Below are 24,152 nucleotides of genomic sequence, written 5' to 3'. Positions count from 1 at the left end.
AGTCTGCTTGAAACAGGTGGGTACTTCAGAATGCCAAAGCGGGAGGTAAAAGATCTCAGTGAACACTCAAGCCAGTTGTTCAGCAAAGGTGTTCAGTACTGGGCCAGATGCTTCTCGTGGGTTCAGCCTCCTGAAGGCTGCTTGCACATTTGCCTCAGAGACTGAAATCAGATTATCATCAGGGACCGATGGAGGAAGCATCACAGAATCATTCATGATGGTTCCTCCATGTTTTGATGGTCAAAGCAAGCATAGAAGGCACTGAGCTCATCTGGAAACAAAGCCCTGGTGTCAACTATATTGCTTGATTTTACTTTATAATAGGTGATAGTATTCAAGGCCTGCCAAAAGTGATGAGCATCCTTCATTGTTTCATGTTTAGTCTAGAATTGCCACTTCGCCCATGAGATGGCTTTCTGGAGATCGTAGGTGGACCCCTTGTAACTTCCTTGGTCACCAAACTTGAATGCCTCTGACTTGGCCCTCAACAGATTGTGGATCTCATGGTTCATCCAGGGCTTCTGATTGGGGAAGAGTGAATGATTTTGTGGGGACACACTCATCTACAACTGTTTTAATAAAGTCTATGACAACAATGTTGTATTAACTTAAATCCAAAGATGAGTCTTTAAATGCGGCCCAGTCTACCATCACTAGGCAATCCTGTAGCCACTCCTTTGCCTCCCGTGACCACTTCCTTGTTGTCCTTATTTCTGGAGTTTGCTCTTTAGCCTCTGCCTGTGTGCAGGTAGGAGTAGGTCAGCCAAGTGATCAAATTTACCAAATGCAGTCAGGACATGGAATGCAAGGCATTCCCTATCTTAGTGTAATGTAATCTAGTGTGTTGTGCCACCTCTGGTTATATGCTAATAGTAACTGGGCAGGGTTGGATGAAATCTCTGATTATGATCTGAAATGCATTGGGATGGACTGTTTCTTGGTTAGAGATGCTTCATGCAATTTCTCAAGTGCTTGATTATAGTTGGCCACTAGTGTTATGTGAACTGCAGTCAGGATCATGAAGGACAGGTCCCTAGGTAGGTAGAACAGCATTTGATTGTTAGTTGTTTAAGGTTGGAGGAGCACGGTTGTTTTGTTAGTCTATCTTGTCGCTGATTTTTGCCACAATATTTTTCCATTACTGTTCTGTGAAGTACCTCTGTCCATCTTCTTTTAAGAAAGAGTTTCAAATATTGTATTTTATTTTAATACCCAATCATATTATTTCTTTTTATTGTTTCTCTGCCTTTTCCATCTGCTTCTCTTTCTTAATTTCTGTTTCTGCCTGCATATCCTTTCAGTATTGATTGCCTTGTGTTTTCTTCTTTTCATTTCCTGCAGCAATCTGATCCTTTTCTGTTTTCAATTTTTGATTTATTGGATATCAGCTTAGCTTTGTTATACTGTAGTCTTGATGTTTGAGATCTTAAAATTTACAACTGTGCTTTGCAGCGTACCTATCACAAATGCTGCATGGTATTCATTGAATTACAGAAATAAAAAAAGACTAGTGAAAGTGTTCAAAGGTTCAAAGGTCAAATTTAATGTCAGAGAAATGTATACAATATACATCCTGAAATGCTTTTTCTTTGCAAACATCTACGAAAACGGAGAAGTGCCCCAAAGAATGAACGACAGATCAATGTGAAAACCCCAAAGTCACCACCCCAGCTTCCCCCGTGAGTAAGCTGCAGCAAGCAACGATCCCCACTCCCCCCACCACTAAAAAAAAGGCGCATCGATACTGTCACCAAGCCCAAGCGTATGCTGAGCAATAGCAAAGACACAGACCAAAGTTACCCCAAAGGCTTCGCATTTCATCCGACATTCGACAAACCAGAGGTTCTTTCTCTCCCTGGCAAGGGAGAGGGAGGTGTCCCCCATTTTCACAGCTGTTTTAACATCGTTTTTCACACGATGTTAAAAGTCCATTTCGTTGCTTTTTTCAATCTCTGTGTCCAAAGATCACAAAGACCTTGGGCCTTCGGGCCCACAGTGAAAGATTTACCGGCCTCCCTGACGACACATGAGTTTCCTGCCGTGACACCGACCCTCGATCCGCCTGTTTCCAGAGCCCCGAGATCTTAGGCTTCCGGACACGATTGAGACTCTCAGGCCGACCCCTTGACATGTTGAATAACGGCCAGTCATGGAACCCCTAGAATGGGGCCCATTCCCGCAAAGAACCAAAGCCTGTGTGTAACTTCAGAACCCTGAAAGGGAAAAATAAAGATATTAAAGGTGGAAATAGAGCTGTTTCTGAAGATGCAAGCAAAGGAATCGCCGTTAGACACCATTACCCTCCTAAACTCCGTTTAATTCTAGACCTCTCAGTCCCCCTGTTATTTCCTGTTGCCAGTACTACATTTCTCCTTTTAAATGCGTATCCATTACAATTGTTTATACAAAGGCATGGACATGGGCTGATAAGTGGCAAGAACACTTGCTAGTGACATTTCCACCGTGAGACTCTAATCACCTACCACCATTGTTCCCTCTAATTTTCAGTAGTAAGTGTGAGCAAAAATCTTATGTTGTGCAAACTTTTTTTCCTGCGACAAAAGTATGTGTGCACTGAATGCACACATGGCAGAGTTTATTAGGTTTACAAAATATTTGACATAAAACTGCACAGAATAACAACAAAATAACATTCGTATTTAAGTCATTTAGTTATTTTTTCTCTCTCCTGTCTTTGGCATTTACCCATTCTTTGTAAACTCTGTCTAGACTAATAGAACTTCCACTCAATTGATAGCTTTTGATTCTCATTAACATATCCAAATGGCATTCACCTAAACAGTTTCTCAGCTTGTTTTTGAGTTGATTCATTAGGCTAAAACCTCGCTCACAGTCTGCACTAGAAGCAAGAAAGGTTCCCTCAATGTCCATCAACTGTGCAAGGTCGCAAAGCTGTCATTTTGAAGTCCAAATGCCACCATTTGAGCAAAGTTTGAAATCAGTTTGGATTTAATTTTTTCTTGCATGGTAAATTTGAAATCATTAAACTGTTTAACTAGTATTTTCAGCTAGAAAATCATGATATTTTGGAAATAAGGCATTAACTTTTTCATCGCCAATTGTGAAGTTGCAATCTGCAATTGCGGAGAAATCAAAAGCTGACCATTCTTGTACCTCATCTTCAGGAAACCTTTCTTCTAAATGAACACAAAGACTATTTATAAAAGTCAACAGCGAACTTGTATCTACTGTGACGTTTTCTTCACGTTGTTGACTTAGCAAAACTTTAACTTTGTCACTCCACGAAACATTGTCTCCCAGATACTGCTTTCTTATCTTGTTAATTTTGCCTCGCACAAAATGAAGTGAATCAATCAGTGTCAGGTCACTCTTTTGCAGAACCTTGCACAGTGCAGCCAGTTCACCAAAGATATCACTCAAAATCTGTAAAGCTACTTTGTATGTGATGTTTATCAATTTCTTGTGACAGTATTCAGCCACAGGGTCATTTGACTGATCTTCTATAAAGTATGTGATCAGTGCCTCATAATTTTTTATTATTGCCCGAAATGCAAAGTGTCTAGATAACCATCTGACTTCATTAAGTGGTCTGAAAGCAACAGTTTCATTTTCAGAGGCCTCTGCAATTTCTTTAAATTCGCATCTTTTAACTGCTTCTTTTGAATTCGACATAATGAATCAATACTTTTTTCAATAAAAACTTAGTAAGCTATCGATAGGATTTGAAACAGATCTTTGTAAACTTTACGATATGAGTACTGCCCGCCAAAGATGGCTGCTGCTGTGTACAAACTGGAACAGGAAAGGTGAGGTGACGTAAATTAGTTACGTACATTGTGGTTTTTGAAAAACTGACTAACTAGTTAACAGAAACATTTAGTTAAAAGATTATTTTCAATAAGCATAATTATTAATTACATTATTTTAGGTGATTAACCTTTTGTGCACACATTAATTTCCTTTGTGCGCTGGTTGAAAAACGTATGTACACGCGCACAGCTTAGAGGGAACATAGCCTACCACTGATGTACAATGACATTGCCATCATTAAGTCCTGCATCATCAATATCCAAGGGTTACTATTGACGGGAAACTCAACGGGACAAACCGCATTAATACAGTGACTACAAGAGCAGGCCTGAGCATAGAGGTTCTGCACCAAGCAACTCCTGTACTGACAGCCAAAAATTGTTTTTACTGTTTACATGACACATGTCAGGAACAGGGTAGAACATTCTCTACTTGCCTGGATGAATGCATCTCTGACAACTCTCAAAGGATTTGATGAAACAGTCTGCTTGATTGGTGCCCCATCTTAATTCATTCCCATCCCACTTGTGCCATATGTGAGAACCATTGTAGTTATTTGCTCAGCTTTGAGAATCATCACCTCTGACATGATTGACCTTTACCTTCTTATTATAATGGCAACATCATCACGAGGAGTCTCTCCAAAATGCACATCCCACCTGAGATGGAAATGCATCACTGATGCTTCATTGTCATTGGGTCTAAATCCTGCCCAATGACATTGGGATTATTTTTAGCAGTAGGACAGCATCATCTTCCAAACTCGTACATTAAATTCTTTAAGTTTCAGGGTTGATTGATTTATCACCTTGTATTTGATTTATCAGCTTCTGGGGATGTATTTCTTGTTCTAATAGTTTCTTACAGGGAGGAGCATCAGTATTAGTGTTTACCCCCTTTAAATTTTAATCCTGATCCCAAATTTGTATTTCTCATGGAAACCATTTCACTATTTGACCCTTCCGGATGTTATGACAGTTCTCAGGATAGGAGGTCTGGTTGGGCCAGTCAGCCTGCTCCTGACTTCTTTGTTCTTTACTGGGAGGAGAGAAATAGGATTGCATTTGATCAAGCAAAATGTAATCCATTGCAAAAACTCCACCAAGACAGTGGAAACAGTCTTCCACTGACTGGACTCTAGAGCAGGGGTTCCGAACTTGGGGTCCTCAGATGCCTCGGTTAATGATAGGGCCCATGTGCAAAGAATGGCTGGGAACCCCTGCTCTGGAGGCTGAGGCATACTGGAGATCGAAAGGCACCTGCCATTTGAGCACTTTCCTTGCCTTATGATCTCTGGTAAGAACTAAAACTGTGAAGTTGCTTCCCAGTTGATAAGCTTCTAGTGTCATGGAGACTCTCTGCTATCTGGATTGTTTTGATGGTTGGTAAGTTCCCACCCCCAAGATATCCAGCTATCAAAAATCATCGCTGAAAATTGAATACTGAAAAACACCCAGGAAATAAAATTTAATGATTTTTAAATTATTAAAATGAAGATCTAGTAACTGAAATTATCTGAAGGTTGCTTGAAGTTCAAAAAGTTAATTGGTGAGATTGATAGGACACCATTTTTGGATTTTTTCCCTGTGTGTCACTGTGCTGTTTCTAACATTGTCTGGTTCAGCATTGGTTTTCCTGAGGTTCTCACAGCCGCTGGCATTTATCCCTCCCTGTGCCTGTGATTGGGCAGCTGGAATATACCATGACACAAGAAAATACTGTTATCTGGGGTGTGGGTGATGCTTCTGAAAGAATGGATTTTGCAGTGTTGGGAGGTGACATTTCAAGTCATGATAAGCTATATGCTACTCAGTGCAGATCTATCTCCATCCAAGACTTTCAGCAGAGGTCACTGGGAAAAACATTCCGATGTCTTTTTTTCTTCCTTCCTTCAAACTAGGGACAGTGAGATTAGTTTATTTTTCCAGTAGAATCAACAAACTCTGTGCAGGCAACTGATTTGAACCCCAGACCTCCTGCTGATTTAGGGCCATGCTGCCCAACTAATTTACCCATGACACAAGCAGAGCGTTCAAAATCAGAGCTTTTCCGTAAAACAAAGCAAAATTCTTTGGTCTTATAAAATGAAGATAAAATCATTCATTCAGAGTTGCTTTTATCATAAATACACAATGAATTCCTCTGTCATATTTTATGCCTATAAGGATTATGGTCTTAATTAGTTTTGTTCTCGTGGTGCCTTGCAAAGTACTTCAAAGAAGCAGCACACATAAAAGTTGCTGGTGAACGCAGCAGGTCAGGCAGCATCTCTAGGAAGAGGTACAGCCAACAATAGGAAGAAGCAGCTGAGTCCTTGATTTTTGTCTGATTCCCTGAACGCAAATAGGGCAGTAACAGGGACATTACACTGAATTCTCGTATCCCTGTGATTAAAAACGACAATGTCAAGGTAGGTAGGTATTCCTACTTTTAACTGTAATTGCTGATACGTCGGAAGTGTGAGTTGGTTATGGTTTCCTAAGCTCAAAAGGCGGGGCTGTACTTACCGGCAAAGCTCACAACTTGCTGGCTGTGTGAAACACCAAGCAATGACCACCAGATGGGAAACTAATTTGGCATGCCATTACTGCCTTAGCAAAGGAGGATCAGGTCAGAAATAAGTATAATATATTTAAAATGCTTCATTTTATTTCTTTTTGTCAACTTTTCTGTACTTTTCTTATCTCCCATTTGTCACAAGCTAATCCCAAATATTTAGGCTTGACTACCAGATAAGGAAATCAATTAATTAATGGCAAGTGTTAATGCACTTGGGTTATAAGAGATAAAAGCATTTGTAAAGTAACTGAGGTTTGAAAGTTGAATTAATTTTCAATTTTATTCCAAATATAATTGATCTAATGTTCAACTGCAAATATTAATAATGAAATAGGCTTAAAAAAATTTACAGCTATATGTAATTGTATATCTGCAAAATTGCCCACGAGCCATTTTGGAGGAGGAGAATTTACCAGCATTGTTTTAGTGTGTGGTGGTAGTCATGAGGTGCTTAGCAGGCCAGGCAGCATCTCTAATCTCTAGGAAGAGGTACAGTCGACGTTTCAGGCCGAGACCCTTCGTCAGGACTAACTGAAAGAAGAGCTAGTAAGAGATTTGAAAGTGGGAGGGCGAGGGGGAGATCCAAAATGATAGGAGAAGACAGGAAGGGGAGGGATGGAGCCAAGAGCTGGACAGGTGATTGGCAAAAGGGATATGAGAGGATCATGGGACAGGAGGCCTAGGGAGAAAGAAAAGGGGGAGGGGGGGAAAACCCAGAGGATGGGCAAAGGGTATAGTGAGGGGGACAGAGGGAGAAAAAGGAGAGAGAGAAAAAGAATGTGTGTATATAAATAAATAATAGATGGGGTGCGAGGGGGAGGTGGGGCATTAGCAGAAGTTTGTGAAGTCAATGTTCATGCCATCAGGTTATTTATTTATATACACACATTCTTTTTCTCCCTCTGTCCTTCTCACTATACCCCTTGCCCATCCTCTGGGTTTTTCCCCTCCCTCCCCCTTTTCTTTCTCCCTGGGCCTCCTGTCCCATTATCCTCTCATATCCTTTTTGCCAATCACCTGTCCAGCTCTTGGCTCCATCCCTCCCCCTCCTGTCTTCTCCTATCATTTTGGATCTCCCCCTCGCCCTCCCACTTTCAAATCTCTTACTAGCTCTTCTTTCAGTTAGTCCTGACGAAGGGTCTTGGCCCGAAACATCGACTGTACCTCTTCCTAGAGATGCTGCCTGGCCTGCTGCGTTCACCAGCAACTTTGATGTGTGTTGCTTGAAATTCCAGCATCTGCAGATTTCCTCGTGTTTGCATCATGAGGTTCTTCACTGATCTTCATTGTAATTGGGTTTTATTTGAACTTTAGATCGCAGAAGTACCTGCAGATACTAATTCAGACCTTTCTAGATTCAATTTTTTCAGGCAATTAATCTGTCCATAAAACTACTATGGTAGTGTAGCTGTTGGCATGGTACAATTACTGCTCTGGACATTGGAGTTTGGAGTTCAATCTGGCATCCTCTGTAAGGAGTCTCTGTACATCCTCACTGTGGAATGCGTGGGTTTTCTCTGGGGGCCCTGGTTTCCTCCCACAGTCCAAAGAGATACTGGTTAGCAGGTTAATTGATCAATGTAGATTGCTCCATGTTTAGAATAGGGTGAATCGTGTTATCGCTGGGTGGCACGGCTTGAAGGACTGGAAGGGCCTATTCCGTGCTGTATCTCTAAATAAACAGATATACTGTATATATTTCTCTAGATAAATAGATATTTTATAGGCTGAGGTCTTGCAAAACAGTCTTTTGATGTAATTTTCATACCATAATGGTGTATCTGGGGTTAGCGTGCTCTCAGATTGACTCATCTCCTCTGTGAAGACCATGCACTAAAAGTACAGTGTTAGCTTTGCCATTTGTTTTTTAACTTGCTCCTGTCATTTGATCCCTGCGGTTGAAAGATTGATTGAAGCAGGGTTTGGAGTTCTTCCTTTATTCCTGTTTCTTTGAACTGCAAATACCATTTTTGAAAAGGTGAAATATTGAAAAATTTTTTTCTTCTGATAGTCTATTCTGTATTCAGTTACAATGACGCTTTTCCAGCTTTTGAGTTACGTGACTTCTCAGAAGTTCTTGTTTTGGTATTTTAACAAATGCCAAATAAGAAAGTTAATTCAAGCCAGTGTAGGAACTGGTGGAGCTGAAAGAAACAATTCAAGTGTTGTCCAGAGATTCAAGTATGAACAATGCACTAAATTACTAGTGTCAGCTACTGGGGAGAAGAAAAGGTGGTAGACCCCTGGGATGAGAGCGAAAGCTTCCTTTTCAAAAGAGAATGTTAATGAACCTGGAGAAGCGAATTCCACAGGGAAGCTTGGGAGGGTGAAACTTGGAACCTCCATTTATTTATAAAAATATGTCATGACAGAGAGAGAAGTCAGTTTTGTTTCCAGCAATTCAATTGAGGTATAGAAAGTATGATGTTTAAAGCGACAGGCCGCAGCTACTGCTTAAGAAGGAGTAGGGGGAACTCTGCCGCACTTGCATCAGTTGTACTATTGCAGAAGTGTCTACTTATTAATAATTCAGACAAAGAGTAATGCATGAAATTAAATTTTTGCAAATTTTGCAAAAAAAAATCCAAAATATATTGTTAATTCTTTGCAAATTTAGTGTTATTTTCAGCAGGTAATTTGAGATTTGAACAATTCTTAAAACTAGGCTTGGCCTGAGAATAGTTTTTTTTAATGCACCTGTGTTTATTTAAAGCAAGTTTGTTTTGTGTAACAAAGTAAAAACGTCAAAGTAAAATCTTTATGCTGTCAAGCATTTCAGTTCCCTGTCAGGGCCGGTGATGGCCAAAGTCCTTGAATCCCAGCGGACAATGTATACTGTCCTTGTACAGTAACCTAAGCAATCGGGATGAATAGTCCTCTCAGTGCCTGGACTTGTGAATAACTACCTTGGCCAAGCTCATGAGCAAAGAGGTCCTACTGCTCTATGTACTCAAAGAACCATTGCAACTTGCCTATCGCCACAATAGGCCGACAGAGGATGCAAACTCACTGGCTCTCCACTTGGCCTTGGATCACCTGGACAACCATAATACCTACATCAAGCTGCTGTTTATTGATTATAGCTCAGCATTCAATATAATCTGACCCTCAGTTCAAATCAACAAGCTCCAAAACCTGGGCCTCTGTACCTCCCTCTGCAACTGGATCCTTGACTTCCTCACCAGGAGACCACAGTCAGTGGGGATTGGAAGTACCATCTCCTCCTTGCTGGTGATCAACACTGGCTTACCTTGGGGATGTATGCTTATCCCACTGCTCTCCACACCCACAATTGTGCGGCTAGGCACAGCTTGAATGCTATTTATAAATTTGTTGATGACACAACTATTGTCAGAATTTCAGATGGTGATGAGGAGGTGTATAGAGGTCAGTTAGATGGGCTGCTTGAGTGGTGTTGCAACAACAACATTACGCCCAATGTCAGTAAGATCAAGGAAGGGGAAGTCAAGGGAATGCATACCAGTCCTCATCAAGTGATTGATTGGCAGTGGAAAGAGTGAGCAATTTCAAGTTCCTGGGTGTAAACATCTCTGAAGATCTGTCCTGGGCCCAACATATTGATGCAATTACACAGAAGGCATGACAAAGGCTATATTTCATTATGAATGTGAGGAGAATTGGTATGTCACCAAAGACACACAAATTTCTACAGATATACCATGGAGAGATTCTAACTAGTTGCATCACCTTCTGGTATGGAGGGGTCACTGCACAGGATCAGAAGAAGCTGCAGAATTGTAAACTCAGGCAACTCCATCATAGGTAGTAGCCTCCCCAGCACTGAGGACACATTCAAAAGGCGATGCCTCAAAAAGGCAGCATCAGTAATTCAGGACCCCCATCACCCAGGACGTGGCCTCTTCTCATTGCCATTTTCCCATCAAGGTGAGGTACAGGAACCTGAAGACACACACTCAACTTTTCAGGAACTGCTTCTTCCCCTCTGCCATTAGATTTCTGAATGGACAACAACTCCATGAACATGACCTCACTTTTTTGCCCTCTCTTTTTGCGCTACTTGTTTTATATATGTATATATTAGTTTTTATTATTATATATTGCAGTGTACTGCTACTGCAAAACAACAGATTTCACAATGTGTGCCAGTGATACTAAACCTTATTCTGATTCTGACCCAAAAAGATGAGGGGAAAACCCCAAGAAACACGTATTTTATTTGTTGATTCTAAATTCAGAATTTTGGAAAAGAAAGGACTTTTAATCTTGTCAGTTATATTTTTGGGAAACTGTAGTATATCTGGAAGTTTATTTTCTTCTGTTCCACTGATGCTTTAATTTAGTCCCTATGGGCCTAACAGAGGTGGCACTTGCTCGCTGCTGTAATTCTGTCAAGACAAACGCTTCAGTGACAGATTGAAATAAACCTCGGGCATAATTCTGGCAGACTTAACGATGAGGCGTGATTTCAAGGGCTTTGTGTCAGATTTAATTGATCTAACTCAGTGCATTTCGATTACAGATATTGACACAAGTCTATTGATCACCACCTTTGTAACGTTGGCAGCTATAGGTTACGGATGTTTCTACTTTCTTCTCAGACATTGTGCCATGGCTGCACATATTTAAAGCTGCAAATGTAACGGACTACTCACAGTTGACCTTTGACCCTTCTCAAAAAGAGCTCATCGTTGGAGCAAAGTAAGGAATATTTTTCTTTTTGTATTTATTGCAGCCCTTAATGGGTTTGGAAGCTGTAATTTTTACATGCTTTGTAATGTTCCAACATGAATGGATATTTCTTTTAATCCCCAAGACAATCAGTTTTGCTTTATTTACTTGACTGCTCTCATCTGCTCAATTCAGTCTTGATTACCCTTTAAGATGTTATAAAAAAGATAATCTGTGCTGTAAGATGTTTTGTATTGATTTTTATCTTTGGAGAAGCTATTGTTTAATAGTGATTTCCCACTAATAGCATTGTTGTAGCTTCTAAATGAAAGATATGAATATAACAGCCTCACAGGACTTGCTGTGTGTTAATTTGTCTGGGAAGTTGTGCTCGCTCAGTTTCTGAGGATATAGTTTATGTTGTGGCCAACTTGGAAGATTTGTGCAGCTTTAGGAGCAGCCCAAAGAAAAATTCCAAATTGACCAAAACTGATGATTATGTTTCATATCTGTTGTGTTTTCTGACAAATTGAGTGATAATTTTCCTCAGCATGTTGTGCTATTAATGTCTAACTAGATAGCTGTATAGCAGCAGTGTTGGTCAAACTTCTTAAAGGAAAAAGTATGAAGAAAACAAAAGAATATGTGCCATCTTTTATTTTAAACAACTAGGTACCTTAACTGGCCAATACATATAGCACTGTTTAAATTATGGCAACAGCATTGCTTCAGAATAATGTTGTTATAATCAAAGACTGTCTGCAACATGATCAAAATATAGTTCAGAATCTGTAATTAAGTTACACATAACAAAACATTACCAAGAATATGTTAATTAAGACTACATAAACAGCAGAGTTCCCGTGCCTTTTAATTTATATGTTTCAGTTTTGTGCAGCTGTTTGAACATCTTGAATCTAGTGTCAAATAATTAGGAGAGGGCTGGATGAGACTGAAAATAATCAAACATCTCAAGTACTTGGGACCATGGAGATCTGCTGATCTTAACACCAGAACCTCAACAGAATATTGTCAGTCCTTCTCCCATGTGCAACTGGCAAGGTACTTGCCTACTGAAAAAGGAAGTTAGCCATAAAAATCATAGCTAGGTCCTTGGGGAAGGTCCCAAGAGATCAGGAAGATGAGAAAAGTGGCTTTTTTTGTGTGTGGGAAGCTGAGGAAGTCAAGTGAACATTCAGGGAAGGGCATGAATTGGAGCTGGGGACCATCAAATGAATCTGAGTGAAAGTGTTTGGCGCTGAGGAGAGATTGTCACAAGGAGAGCCTGATGTTAAAATGTTAATTAATACATCAGTTCTTTATAATGAACCTCATGGATTTCTGTTCTGCACTGTGGAAACAAAAATTGCTTTTGATATATATGAAGGAATCAGACTGTTTTCCATATCTTATTTCTGGTACCACCCCCCTGCCTATTGAGAGGTTGCTGATATTGAGCTATAGGATTTATGTGATAGGACAGTGGAATTCATTTTCAGTGTTGCACTGTTGCTAGCTCCCTATTTGGAGTAATCAACTCAAAAGGGAACAGCTTTTCATTAAGTTCCTCAATATCCTTTCATTATTTTGAAATCTCTACTTGACGCTTCTTAATTTTCTTTGTTCTAATGAAAATTATCAATCCTTAGAGCTTTTCATCACATCTATATATATTCATTCTTAGTAACTCTTTAGGAGTCCTGATTTAGACATTGTAGGATGTTAATATCCTTTCTGGAATGAATTTAGATGTACACGTTATGCTAATTATGGAAGCTACTTTGTGTAAAATGAAGGATGTGCTTTAGTGTTCAATTCGGATGAACTTTTCTGTGATCCTTGCTCAGAAAAGACTGACAACACATTTCCATGGAGGCAGAGTGAGTTGGAATCTGTAGTGTTGATTGCTCTGATCACATTGAGCATCAAATAGGTCACAATCACATAAATCCATTTTTCTTTCAGGAACTACCTCTTTAGGCTGAAGCAGGAAGATCTGACTTTAATCCAGGTGAGTGAATTCATTTTGTACTTGTTCCAATGGAGATAACTCTTGAAAGAATGCAGAGAAAACTTACAAAGATTTTGCTGGTTCTTGAGAACCTGAGTAATAGGGCAAGGTTGAAGAGATTATGGCTTTATTACCCAGAAAGCAGGAGAATGAGGGGGCTGGGGATCTGACAGAGCTATACAAAATTATGAGGGGTACAGATAGTGTGAATACTTGTAGGTTTTATCCTCATGGGTTTGGTGAGACTAGAACCCAGAGGTCATAAGTTTAGGGTGAAAGGTGAAATATTTAAGGAGACTCTGATGGAGAACTACTTCACTGAGGGTTTTGAGAGTCTGAAATGAACTGTCAGCGGAATTGGTAGATTCAAGGTAAGCTGTGACATTTACAGACATCCCACCTCTCCCGGAAGTTCCGGGAGTCTCCCGCATGTTAATAGTGGCTCCCTGATGCCCGCAAATTATATACAATGTCCTGGAAATCAATTTTTTTGAGAGCGAGCGAGCGTGAGAGAGAGAGACCACGAGAGCGAGAGAGAGCGCAAGAGCGACCATGAGAGAGAGAGCACGAGAGAGAGCAAGCGAGAGAGACCATGAGATTGAGCGCAAGAGTGACCATGAGAGAGAGAGAAACCGAGCGCAAGAGAGATCACGAGAGAGAGAGAGCGCACGCCATGGCAGAGTGTTCCAAAAAAGAAAATATAAAACGTACGTCACCCCAGACTACACTAAAGTGTACCCCTGCCTAACAGGGGTCAAAAATAATGATGGTGTTGCTCGCTGCGCTGTTTGCAACAGTGATTTTTCTATTGCCCATGGTGGGTTAAGATTGTAAAAGACATGTTGAGGTGAGTTTAACAGGTGTCATTCGTTCATTAGCATAGATAACGTTATTTAAACTAGATGGCTAGCTGCTAAGGAGCTACTCTATTGCAGACATCCCACCTCTCCCCGAAGTTCTGGGAGTCTCCCGCAAATTAATGGTGCTACCTCCCTGAAATGAGTTTTTGCAGGGTGGGATGTCTGCACTTAAGAGAGGTTACATGGATGAAAAGGGTGTGGAGGGCTATGGTCAGGATGTAGGTGGATGGGACTGGGAGAAGACCAGGACGGTATTAAATAGGCCAAAAGGCCTATTCTGTGATATAGTGCATAATGACTGTATGGGATTGGTTACATTACCAGACCAATCCTAATAGTTTAGGACAACAGAATGTTTGATTAACATGCAATCTTGAGACTTGATTGAGGCTGTTCAGTCTTATTGCTGTGACTCTAATGGTTGCTGTAAAGAAGACTGTATTTCTTTTTGTTTTGTGGGAGAAACTGAATTATCTTAATTGCATTTATATGTCTAAGGACTTGTGTACAAGAATATAGATAGGCAATATCCCCTTCTATCAGGCAGAAGATACAAAAGCCTGAAAAGTATCTAATACCAGACTCAAGGACAGTTTCTATCCTGCTGTTAAAAGACTATTAATTGGCTCCCAAAGATGACCTCATAATCTATTTTATCTTGACCTTGCATCTTATTGTCTGTCTGCAGTGCTCTTTCCCTGTATCTGTAGCACATTATTCTGCATTCTGTTATTGCTTTTCCTTGGTACTATCTCAATGTACTGATGAAATTATCTGTATGCATGGCATGCAAAATGAAGTTTATATTGTACCTTGGTACATGTGACAATAACACACCAATTTATAGATCCTTGAGTCTGCTCCATAACTTAGGAAGATTATAGAGTCATAGAGAGATGCTGCTTAGAAACTGGTGTTTTGGCTCACCAGGAGCTCACCAACTATCAATCACCTATTAAGACTGATTGGATCTTGACTCTTCTTTTCCTTTCAGTCCACCATAACCATTGACTCCTCTGTGCCCTGAAGATCTGTATCAGTCTTAAACATTTTCATTGGTTGGCCTCTATAGCTCTCTGTGGTAGAGACTCCAAGATTTTTAAAATTTTGGAAAGGGAAATTCCTGCTTATTTGCTTCTTAAGTAGATGATCTCTTATTCTGAAACTGTCCCTCAGTTCTAGATGCTGCTACAAGTAGAAACATTATCTTGGCATATATCTTGTTCTAGCCTTTGAGTATGGTTCAAACTTGTTCAATCTTTTCTCATGAAACAGGTCTTTCATTTCTCAAGGTTCTTGGAGTATTTTAGCATGACTTTAGCATTGTCCGTAGCAATGGCAATGTTTTTAAAAATCTTTTTCCATCATTTTAAATCTTCTTTGAGAATTGAAGGGAGTGGCACATCAGTTAAGATATTTATTGTAGTTAATGGCAATGCTTCTAAAGCTCCTATCCAAAAGGTGGCAGAGTTCTTTTCACAAACGTTTCTTTACCTAGAGCAATACAGACAAAATTGCAGAAAAATTCCATACCAATGACTATATTATGATACATCAGTATTATATCAATTGCATTATTGACAGAAGCAATTGTTTTAAAGTGAAGAAAAATATACAAAATTTAATATTCTTCTACATGACCACAGGCCAAAATGATGTACTTCATAAAAAACGCAAACAACAGGAATTCTGCAGATGCTGGAAATTCAAGCAACACACATAAAAGTTGCTGGTGAACACAGCAGACCAGGCAGCATCTCTAGGAAGAGGTGCAGTTGACGTTCCAGGCCGAGACCCTTCTAGTCCTGACGAAGGGACTCGGCCTGAAACGTCGACTGCACCTCTTCCTAGAGATGCTGCCTGGCCTGCTGTGTTCACCAGCAACTTTTATGTGTGTTACTTCATAAAAAATATGTTTTAGGATGAGTGAGCACAGTCTAAATTAAACTTGGAAATATTCTCACCCATATGACTAAATACAGCACAAAATAAAACTTATTCATCAAAGGTACAGAGGAGACAAATGCCTATTTTCTACAATCAGAGCTAGTAAGGAATTCAATTTGTAACATTTAGTGCAGTTTAATAGAGTTTGAATTTTATATTTGCTTACATAAACCAATATTTGATACATTGAAATAATTTTCTATGGGTCACTGATTGCACAAAAGCTCTGTTCCTTTATTTTGATTTTATAACTACAGAAACCTTGAAAGCCCAGGGAAGAATAGTTAAAGGAGCAAGAGTAAGGGAGCTGATAATTCTCCGGAGGTTATTGGTTTGAAAGGAGAAAGCCTGAGAGGTTTCCTGCATACCTCTTCATCCACCACTGCTTCTGAAACTGGATTGCTGAAGTCCAGATGAATCAGGACAGAACTAATAGTTGGAGTTGTGTAATAGTAACATAAGATTGAATAGAATATCTGTTTAATGCATTAAAGCTAACCTTCAATCTAATCTCCTTTAGGAGTGATTTTTAAATAATAATTGTGCTTGTCTAGTAGGACTAGGGCAGTGAAAATCAGTGTGGAGGACCTTTTTCCATTTTAGTTGTTTTATTTTCCTCACCTGCTGAGATAAGGGATTCACAAATGAATGTAAAAGTTGGGTCCAGCAATAACATTCCGATTTCAACATTATTTTAATAAAAAAGCTTGGAAATCCTACCTTTGCAGTAGAGCTAAGCCAGACGGTTCTCTAAGAATCAGTCAAGCAATAATTAAAGGAGAGGGTAATTGATATCTTTTACCTTGCTTATCCAAAGAAAGGTTTCTCTGTTTATGTAGTGTATATGGATTTCAGCGAGGCATTTGATAAGGTACCCCATACAAGGCTTATTGAGAAAGCAAGGAGGCATGGGATCCAAGGGGACATTGCTTTATGGATCCAGAACTGGCTGGCTTACAGAAGGCAAAGAGTGATTGTAGACAGGTCATATTCTGCATAGAGGTCGGTCACCAGCGGTGTGCCTCAGGGATCTGTTCTGGGACCTTTACATATCATGATTTTTATAAATGACCTGGATGAGGAAGTGGATTAGATTATGAGAACACTCAGTCCTCTTTTATTGTCATTTAGAAATGCATACATGCATTAAGAAATGATACAATGTTTCTCCGGAGTGATATCACAGAAAACAGGACAAACCAAAGACTAACACTGACAGAACCACATAATTATAACATATAGTTACAGCAGTGCAAAGCAATACCATAATTTGATGAAGAACAGACCATGGGCACGGTAAAAAAAAGTCTCAAAGTCCCGAGTCGATCAACTCCCGAGTCCCCGATAGCAGACGGCAAAAGGAAGAAACTCCCTGCCATAAACCTCCAGGCACCGTCAACTTGCCAAAACCTTGGAAGCAGCTGACCACAGCAGACACTGAGTCCATCCGTCCGAAAACTTCGAGCTTCCGACCAGCCCCTCCGATACAGCCTCCTGAGCGCCATCCTCTACCGAGCACCTTCGACCTCTCCCTGGCCGCTGAAACATGCAAAGCCGAGGATTTCGGGACCTTCAGCTCCGGAGATTCCGGTTACCACACAGTAGCAGCGGCAGCGAAGCGGGTGTAGGTTAATAAATTTGCTGATGACACAAAGGTTGGGGCTGTTGTGGATAGTGTGGAAAGTTGTCAGAGGTTACAGTGGGACATCAATAGGATGCAAAACTGGGTTGAGAAGTGGCAGATGGAGTCCAGCCCGGATAAGTGTGAGGTGGTTCATTTTTGTAGGTCAAATATGATGGCAGAATATTGTTTAATGGTAAGACTCTTGGCAATGTGGATGATCAGAGGGATCATGGGGTCCGAATCCATAGGACACTCAAAGCTGCTGCGCTGGTTGACTCTGTGGTTAAGAAGGCATACGGTGCATTGGCCTTCATCAATCATCGGATTGAGTTTAAGAGCCGAGAGGTAATGTTACAACTATATAGGACCCTGGTCAGACCACACTTGGAGTACTGTGCTCAGTTCTGGTTACCTTACTACAGGAAGGATGTGGAAACCATAGAAAGGGTGCTGAGGAGATTTACAAGGATGTGGCCTGGATTGGGGAGCATGCCTTATGAGGATAGGTTGAGTGAACTTGGCTTTTTCTCCTCGGAGCAACGGAGGATGAGAGGTGACCTGATAGAGGTGTATAAGATGATGAAAGGCAGTGATTGGGTGGATAGTCAGAAGCTTTTTCCCAGGGCTGAAATGGCTAGCATAAGAGGGCACAGTTTTAAGGTGCTTGGAAGTAGGTACAGAGGAGATATCAGGCGTAAGTTTTTTACGCAGAGAGTGGTGAGTGCGTGGAATGGGCTGCTGGCGACGGTGGTGGAGGCGGATATGATAGATTCTTTTAAGAGACTCCTGGATAGGTACTTATAGCTTTGAAAAATAGAGGGCTATGGGTAACCCTAGGTAATTTCTGAGGTAAGGACATGTTCTGCACAACTTTGTGGGTTGAAATGCTGGTATTGTGCTGTAGGTTTTCTATGTTTCTATGCTTTTCATGGATGCTTTATTGCTATTTACTCCTGAATGGAAGAAGCAGAGTATCAACTTTGGTCTTAGTAAGCAGTAAGTTATTTTGTAGTGAGTAGGTGCTAAGCCCTAACCTTCCCTTGAGTTTCATCAGTCCTGATGAAGGGTCTCAGCCCGAAACGTTGACTGTTTACTCTTTACCATCAATGTGGCCTGGCCTGCTGAGTTCCTTCAGCCAATGTGCTGTTCATTTTCAACAATGGAAAATGTCAGTGGAGTCACAGTATTAGCCTTGGATTGCTTATTATGGTTAACGTTATTTCGTTGAAAATTGGCCACCTTTCTGTGTGCTCTTACTGCTGGTCTGCATGATGGAGTTTCTAGTCTGCACCCTCCATTTTTCTAGTCTGCACTCTCCATTTTTCTAGTCATGCTCTTACACTCAGTGTAATTACACTTACCTATGTTCTTATAGAAATTGAACATGGTCTCGGTCTCAAAATTCCCTTTTGAATCTAAAGGGTTTGTTTGTTCTGGCCTAAAGTAAAAGCTACTACTGACTTTGAAGGCAAGTTCGTGAGATTTAGAACTTGTCAGTAATACAATAGATAGTGTCACTTTCTATGATTTTAGTGTACAGAAAATTAAGATTGTCTAGAATTTTATTATTTTGGATAATAAAATAATTTTAAGTAACATAAAAAGACAGCTTGGATGGAGTCTCTAAAGTATTTTAGTAACTGATAATTAGACTGATAGCTGCAATGCTTAATGATAGCATTGAATACAGGAGCAAGATGTTTATGGATCAACTTCACAAAATATTTGTCTGACCTCAGTCAGGGTATTGTATATCGTTGTGATCATACTATAGAAAGGATGTGATAGCATTGGAGAGCGTACCGAAGTGATTTGCCAGGATGTTTTCTGGGATGGAGTGTTTCAGTTATGAGAAGAGGCTGGAGTGGTTAGGTCTGTTTTCCCTGGAGTTTACTTGGTTGGGGGAAGATGAATGAGGTAGATAAGATTACAAGGTATAGAAGTAGTGGATTGTAGAAATTATCCACCATTATTAGTGGTAGATAAAAGTGGAGGGCATACATTTAAGGTAGGAGGTAAAAGGTGTAGTGGGACCTTCTTCACTCAGAGGATAATGAATACCTAGAAGGCACTGTGTGAGAGAGTGGTGGAAGCAGAGTTGCTGATGACATTTTCTGAAGTGTCCAGGTGTGTATATGATCACCCAGGCATTGAAGGTTGTGGGCCAACTGTTGGAGCTGGGATTAACACTTCTGTGTGCTCACAGGTCTTTCTCATCCTGATGGGCCAATTGGCCTGCTTTCATGTTAGAAACCTAGGAACATAGAAAACCTACAGCACAATACAGGCCCTTCGGCCCACAAAGCAGTGCCGAACATGTCCTTACCGTAGAAATTATCTATAGTTACCCATAGCCCTCTATTTTTCTGAGCTCCATGTACCTGTCCATGAGTCTCTTAAAAGACCCTGTTGTATCCGCCTCCACCACTGTCGCCGGCAGCCCATTCCACGCTCTCACCACTCTCTGTGTAAAAAAAACTTACCCCGATATCTCCTCTGTACCTACTTCCAAGCACCTTAAAACTGTGCCCACTCGTGCTAGCCATTTCAGCCCTGGGAAAAAGCTTCTGACTATCCACACAATCACTGCCTCTCATCATCTTATACATCTCTATCAGGTCACCTCTCATCCTCCGTCGCTCCGAGGAGAAAAGGCCAAGTTCACTCAACCTATCCTCATAAGGCATGCTCCTCAATCCAGGCAACATCCTTGTAAATCGCTTCTGCACCCTTTCTATGGTTTCCACATCCTTCCCGTAGTGAGGCGACCAGAACTGAGCACAGTACTCCAAGTGGGGTCTGACCAGGTCCTATATAGCTGCAACATACTTCTCAGCTCCTAAACTCAATTCCACGATTGATGAAGGCCAATGCACCGTATGCCTTCTTAACCACAGAGTCAACCTGTGCAGCAGCTTTGAGTGTCCTATGGACTCGGACCCCAAAATCCCTTTGATCCTCCACACTGCCAAGAGTCTTACCATTAATACTATAATCTGCCATCATATTTGACCTACCAAAATGAACCACTTCACACTTATCTGGGTTGAACTCCATCTGCCATTTCTCAACCCAGTTTTGCATCCTATCAATGTCCAGCTGTAACCTCTGACAGCCCTGCACATTATCCACAACACCCCTAATGTTTGTGTCATCAGCAGATTTACTAACCCATCCCTCCACTTCCTCATCCAGGTCATTTATAAAAATCACGAAGAGCAGGGGTCCCAGAACAGATCCCTGAGGCACACCACTGGTGACCGACCTCCATGCAGAAAATGACCCGTCTACAACCACTCTTTGCCTTCTGTGGGTCAGCCAGTTCTGGATCCACAAAGCAATGTGCCCTTGGATCCCAACCCTCCATACTTTCTCAATAAGCCTTGTATGGGATACCTTGTCAAATGCCTAGCTGAAATCTACATACGCTATGTCTACTGCACTACCTTCATCAATGTGTTTAGTCACATCATCAAAAAATACAATCTGGCTCATAAGGCACGACCTGCCTTTGACAAAGCCATACTGACTATTCCTAATCATATCATGCCTCTCCAAATATTCATAAATCCTACCTGTCAGGATCTTCTCCATCAACTTACCAACCACTGAAGTAAGGCTCGCTGGTCTATAAATTTCCTGGGCTATCTCTACTTCCTTTCTTAAGTAATGGAACAACATCCGCAACCCTCCAATCCTCTGGAACCTCTCCCTTCCTCATTGATGATGCAAAGATCATCGCCAGAGGCCCAGCAGTCTCCTCCCTCACCTCCCACAGTACCATGGGGTACATCTTATCCTTTCCCAGTGACTTATCCAACTTGATGCTTTTCAAAAGCTCCAGCACATCCTCTTTCTTAATATAGACGTGCTCAAGCTTTTCAGTCTGCTGTAAGTCATCCCTACAATCACCAAGATCCTTTTCCGTAGTGAATACTGAAGTAAAGTACTCTTTACGTACCTCTGCTATCTCCTCCGGTTCCATACACACTTTTCCACTGTCACATGACTCTAACTCTGTAACACTATTAATTAGACTTTAGCCAGATGCATCGTTTAAAAGACGGATAAATATAATTCGATAGTTACTAATTTTTAAAGTAAAATTAAATATTGCTCTAATAAAGTTCCATAGTTCCTTAAAATGTGAAACCTCCTGTTTGTATATTTGTGTGTTTTCTCATTTAAAGCTAGTGTGGAGGAGGAAAATGTAGTTAAAGCATGTGACTTAAAGCAATATGTGGAAAGGATAGGTAGTTATTCCTTGAGTATTTGAAAATCAAGTCTGAAAATGCCATCTCTGAAATATTAGAATGATCTGTCTATTCCAACTATTTTGAAGGGAGTCAGCTTTAGAGTAGGCATGCAGTCAGTCTTGATTTGTGCAAACAGTGCTGTGCGTGCTGCAAGTAAAATACTATATCCAGAATATGGATTATTCCAGCCTGTCCTCTGCAACAGTATAGGAAGCCATTTGGTTCAAGGGAATTGGTGATACTCAACAATTGCTGTTTTGCCAATGGAATGCAATATCCATGAATCAATTAAAAATAATACACAGTTAGTGTACATAGTGCACCTTCACAGCATTTCAGAAGGTTTAATATCTGCTCTTGAGTTGAAGTCATGACCTAAGAACTGTCCCTTACTCACTCTTCCTTCAGTTAGTCCTGACGAAGGGTCTGGGCCTGAAACGTCGACTGCACCTCTTCCTACAGATGCTGCTTGGCCTGCTGCGTTCACCAGCAACTTTGATGTGTGTTACCTAAGAACTGTTACTTGGTTGAGTTGCTCGTGGAGAAACTTACATGAAGAATTAAATTAAATTAAATCCTTAGAATGAGATTAGCACTATCATACTTGTAGAGCATGAAAGTGTTGTAAGTGATATTAAACAAATGTTTATTGTGTGAACGTCTAGCACACTGAGAGGATGAAAATAGAAATGAATTACCATTTCTATATTGAAGTTATTTATATTGCATTTTAGATGCTTCTACAACAAAACTAATGAAGTCTTTCCCATAGAGACACTTGGCTACATTCTGTACAAAACTACTGCAGTTCCAATGGCATAAGAAATTACATTGGATAATAGATGGGATTAGAAGTAATAAAATGTCTGCACTTTTGCCGCCAACTTTCAACCCTTTCAAGTTCAATTAGACTATTTGTTTTACTTCATGGCCTTTTCTAGATCTCACTGTCTCCATTTCAGGAGGCAGAACTGTCATTTTCTGCAAACCTACTGCACTTCTTCCCACCTTGTAAATATACTATTACTTTCTCCCAATTTATTCATCTCTGAAGCATATTCCCGCAATTCCCGGACATCTGAAACGTCCTCCTCCTTCAGTAAACGTGCCTTCCGTTTTGCTGTGGTTGATGGAGCTCTGTCTTGCATTTCATCCACTTCTCACCCATTTTCTGTCCCTACAGGATAGAGATCAAGTTCCCTTAGTCCTCGCCTTTCACCTCATAGTCTCTACATCCATCACATCAACCTTCATCCTTTCCTTCTGCTGCAATGAAATCCCACACTTTCCCTTCCCCACTCCTTTCTGCAGTGAAATCCCACACTTTCTCTTCCCCACTCCTTTCTGCAGTGAAATCCCACACATTCTCTTCCCCACTCCTTTCTGCAGTGAAATCCCACACTTTCTCTTCCCCACTCCTCTGTGACTCACTGGTCTGCTCATCCTTTCCCACCTGTCCCTCCTTGACACCTGGTTCCTGCCCCTGCATGGCAGGAGGTGTGGCACTTCTCCCTACGCCGTCTCTCTCACGACCATCTGAGACACCTGTGTACTTACTGTGCTCTTCGTCCAACCCCTCTGCTGCACCTGGTATGGCATCCTCTACAGTGGCGAGACCAAGCACAGACTAGGGACTGGTCATCCTGAACTCCCAGTTTAATGGCATTTCAGTTCCCTTTCCAACTCCAACATTTGCCTGCCCTCTGGCCTCCTCCACTGCCACAGAGAGGCACAACGTAAACTAGTGGAACAATGTCTCACGTTCTATCAACACACATAAAAGTTGCTGGTGAACGCAGCAGGCCAGGCAGCTGCCTGGCCTGCTGCGTTCACCAGCAACTTTTACGTGTGTTGCTTGAATTTCCAGCATCTGCAGAATTCCTGTTGTCTCACGTTCTATCAATAGTATGACTCATGAATTTTTCAATTTCAGGTAACCTTCACCTCTGGTGTTGCACTCCCCCCCCCACTCTCCCATCACTCTCTCTGCCTTTTTGTCCAATCTATTTCTGGCCACCCTATCTTTGTTCCCTTTCCCACAACCCTCGACCTTCACCCGTTGGTTCTTCCCTCCACCCCATCCCCTCCCCAATCTCGTACTGTTTCCACCTGGCTTTCACCTTCCTTACTGAGCAGATTCCAGCAGCAGTCCCACCTTCACCCTTTTTCCCCCGTCTGTCTCCATTTATCATGTCTCCCAACTCCACCCATCACCCTCCGAACCTGGCTTGACCTGCTCATTATCCTGTCACCTCTGGTCCTTGTTGCACCATGGCACCATGCCCCCTCCTCTTTATACTGGCCATTTCCCCTCCCCATTTTGTAGCTTTGCATCGAAATGGCATTTGAAATGTAGTAAATTAAGAAATGCATCAATTTCTGATTCTTGTAAATAATAATCATTGTAAATGAAGTACATAAGTGGTAAAATTAAATTACTTAGTGTACAGTTG

At 41.1% G+C, this 24,152-nt stretch overlaps 1 protein-coding gene across 4 annotated transcripts in view; it reads left to right on the top strand.

The window, feature by feature from the left end:
* Nucleotides 1-24,152, top strand: part of sema5a (sema domain, seven thrombospondin repeats (type 1 and type 1-like), transmembrane domain (TM) and short cytoplasmic domain, (semaphorin) 5A) — a 245,070-nt gene that overhangs the window by 85,113 nt on the left and 135,805 nt on the right. For all 4 annotated transcript variants that reach the window (XM_063043864.1, XM_063043863.1, XM_063043861.1 and 1 more), the window contains exons 3-4: nucleotides 10,932-11,031; nucleotides 12,967-13,012. In XM_063043864.1, coding sequence (XP_062899934.1) covers nucleotides 10,932-11,031; nucleotides 12,967-13,012 — 146 coding nt within the window. The remainder of the gene's footprint in view (nucleotides 1-10,931; nucleotides 11,032-12,966; nucleotides 13,013-24,152) is intronic.

The sequence above is a fragment of the Mobula hypostoma genome, chromosome 3 (assembly GCF_963921235.1).
Source record: "Mobula hypostoma chromosome 3, sMobHyp1.1, whole genome shotgun sequence".
Taxonomy (NCBI): Eukaryota; Metazoa; Chordata; class Chondrichthyes; order Myliobatiformes; family Myliobatidae; genus Mobula; species Mobula hypostoma.
This window is presented reverse-complemented; position numbering and strand designations above follow the sequence as displayed.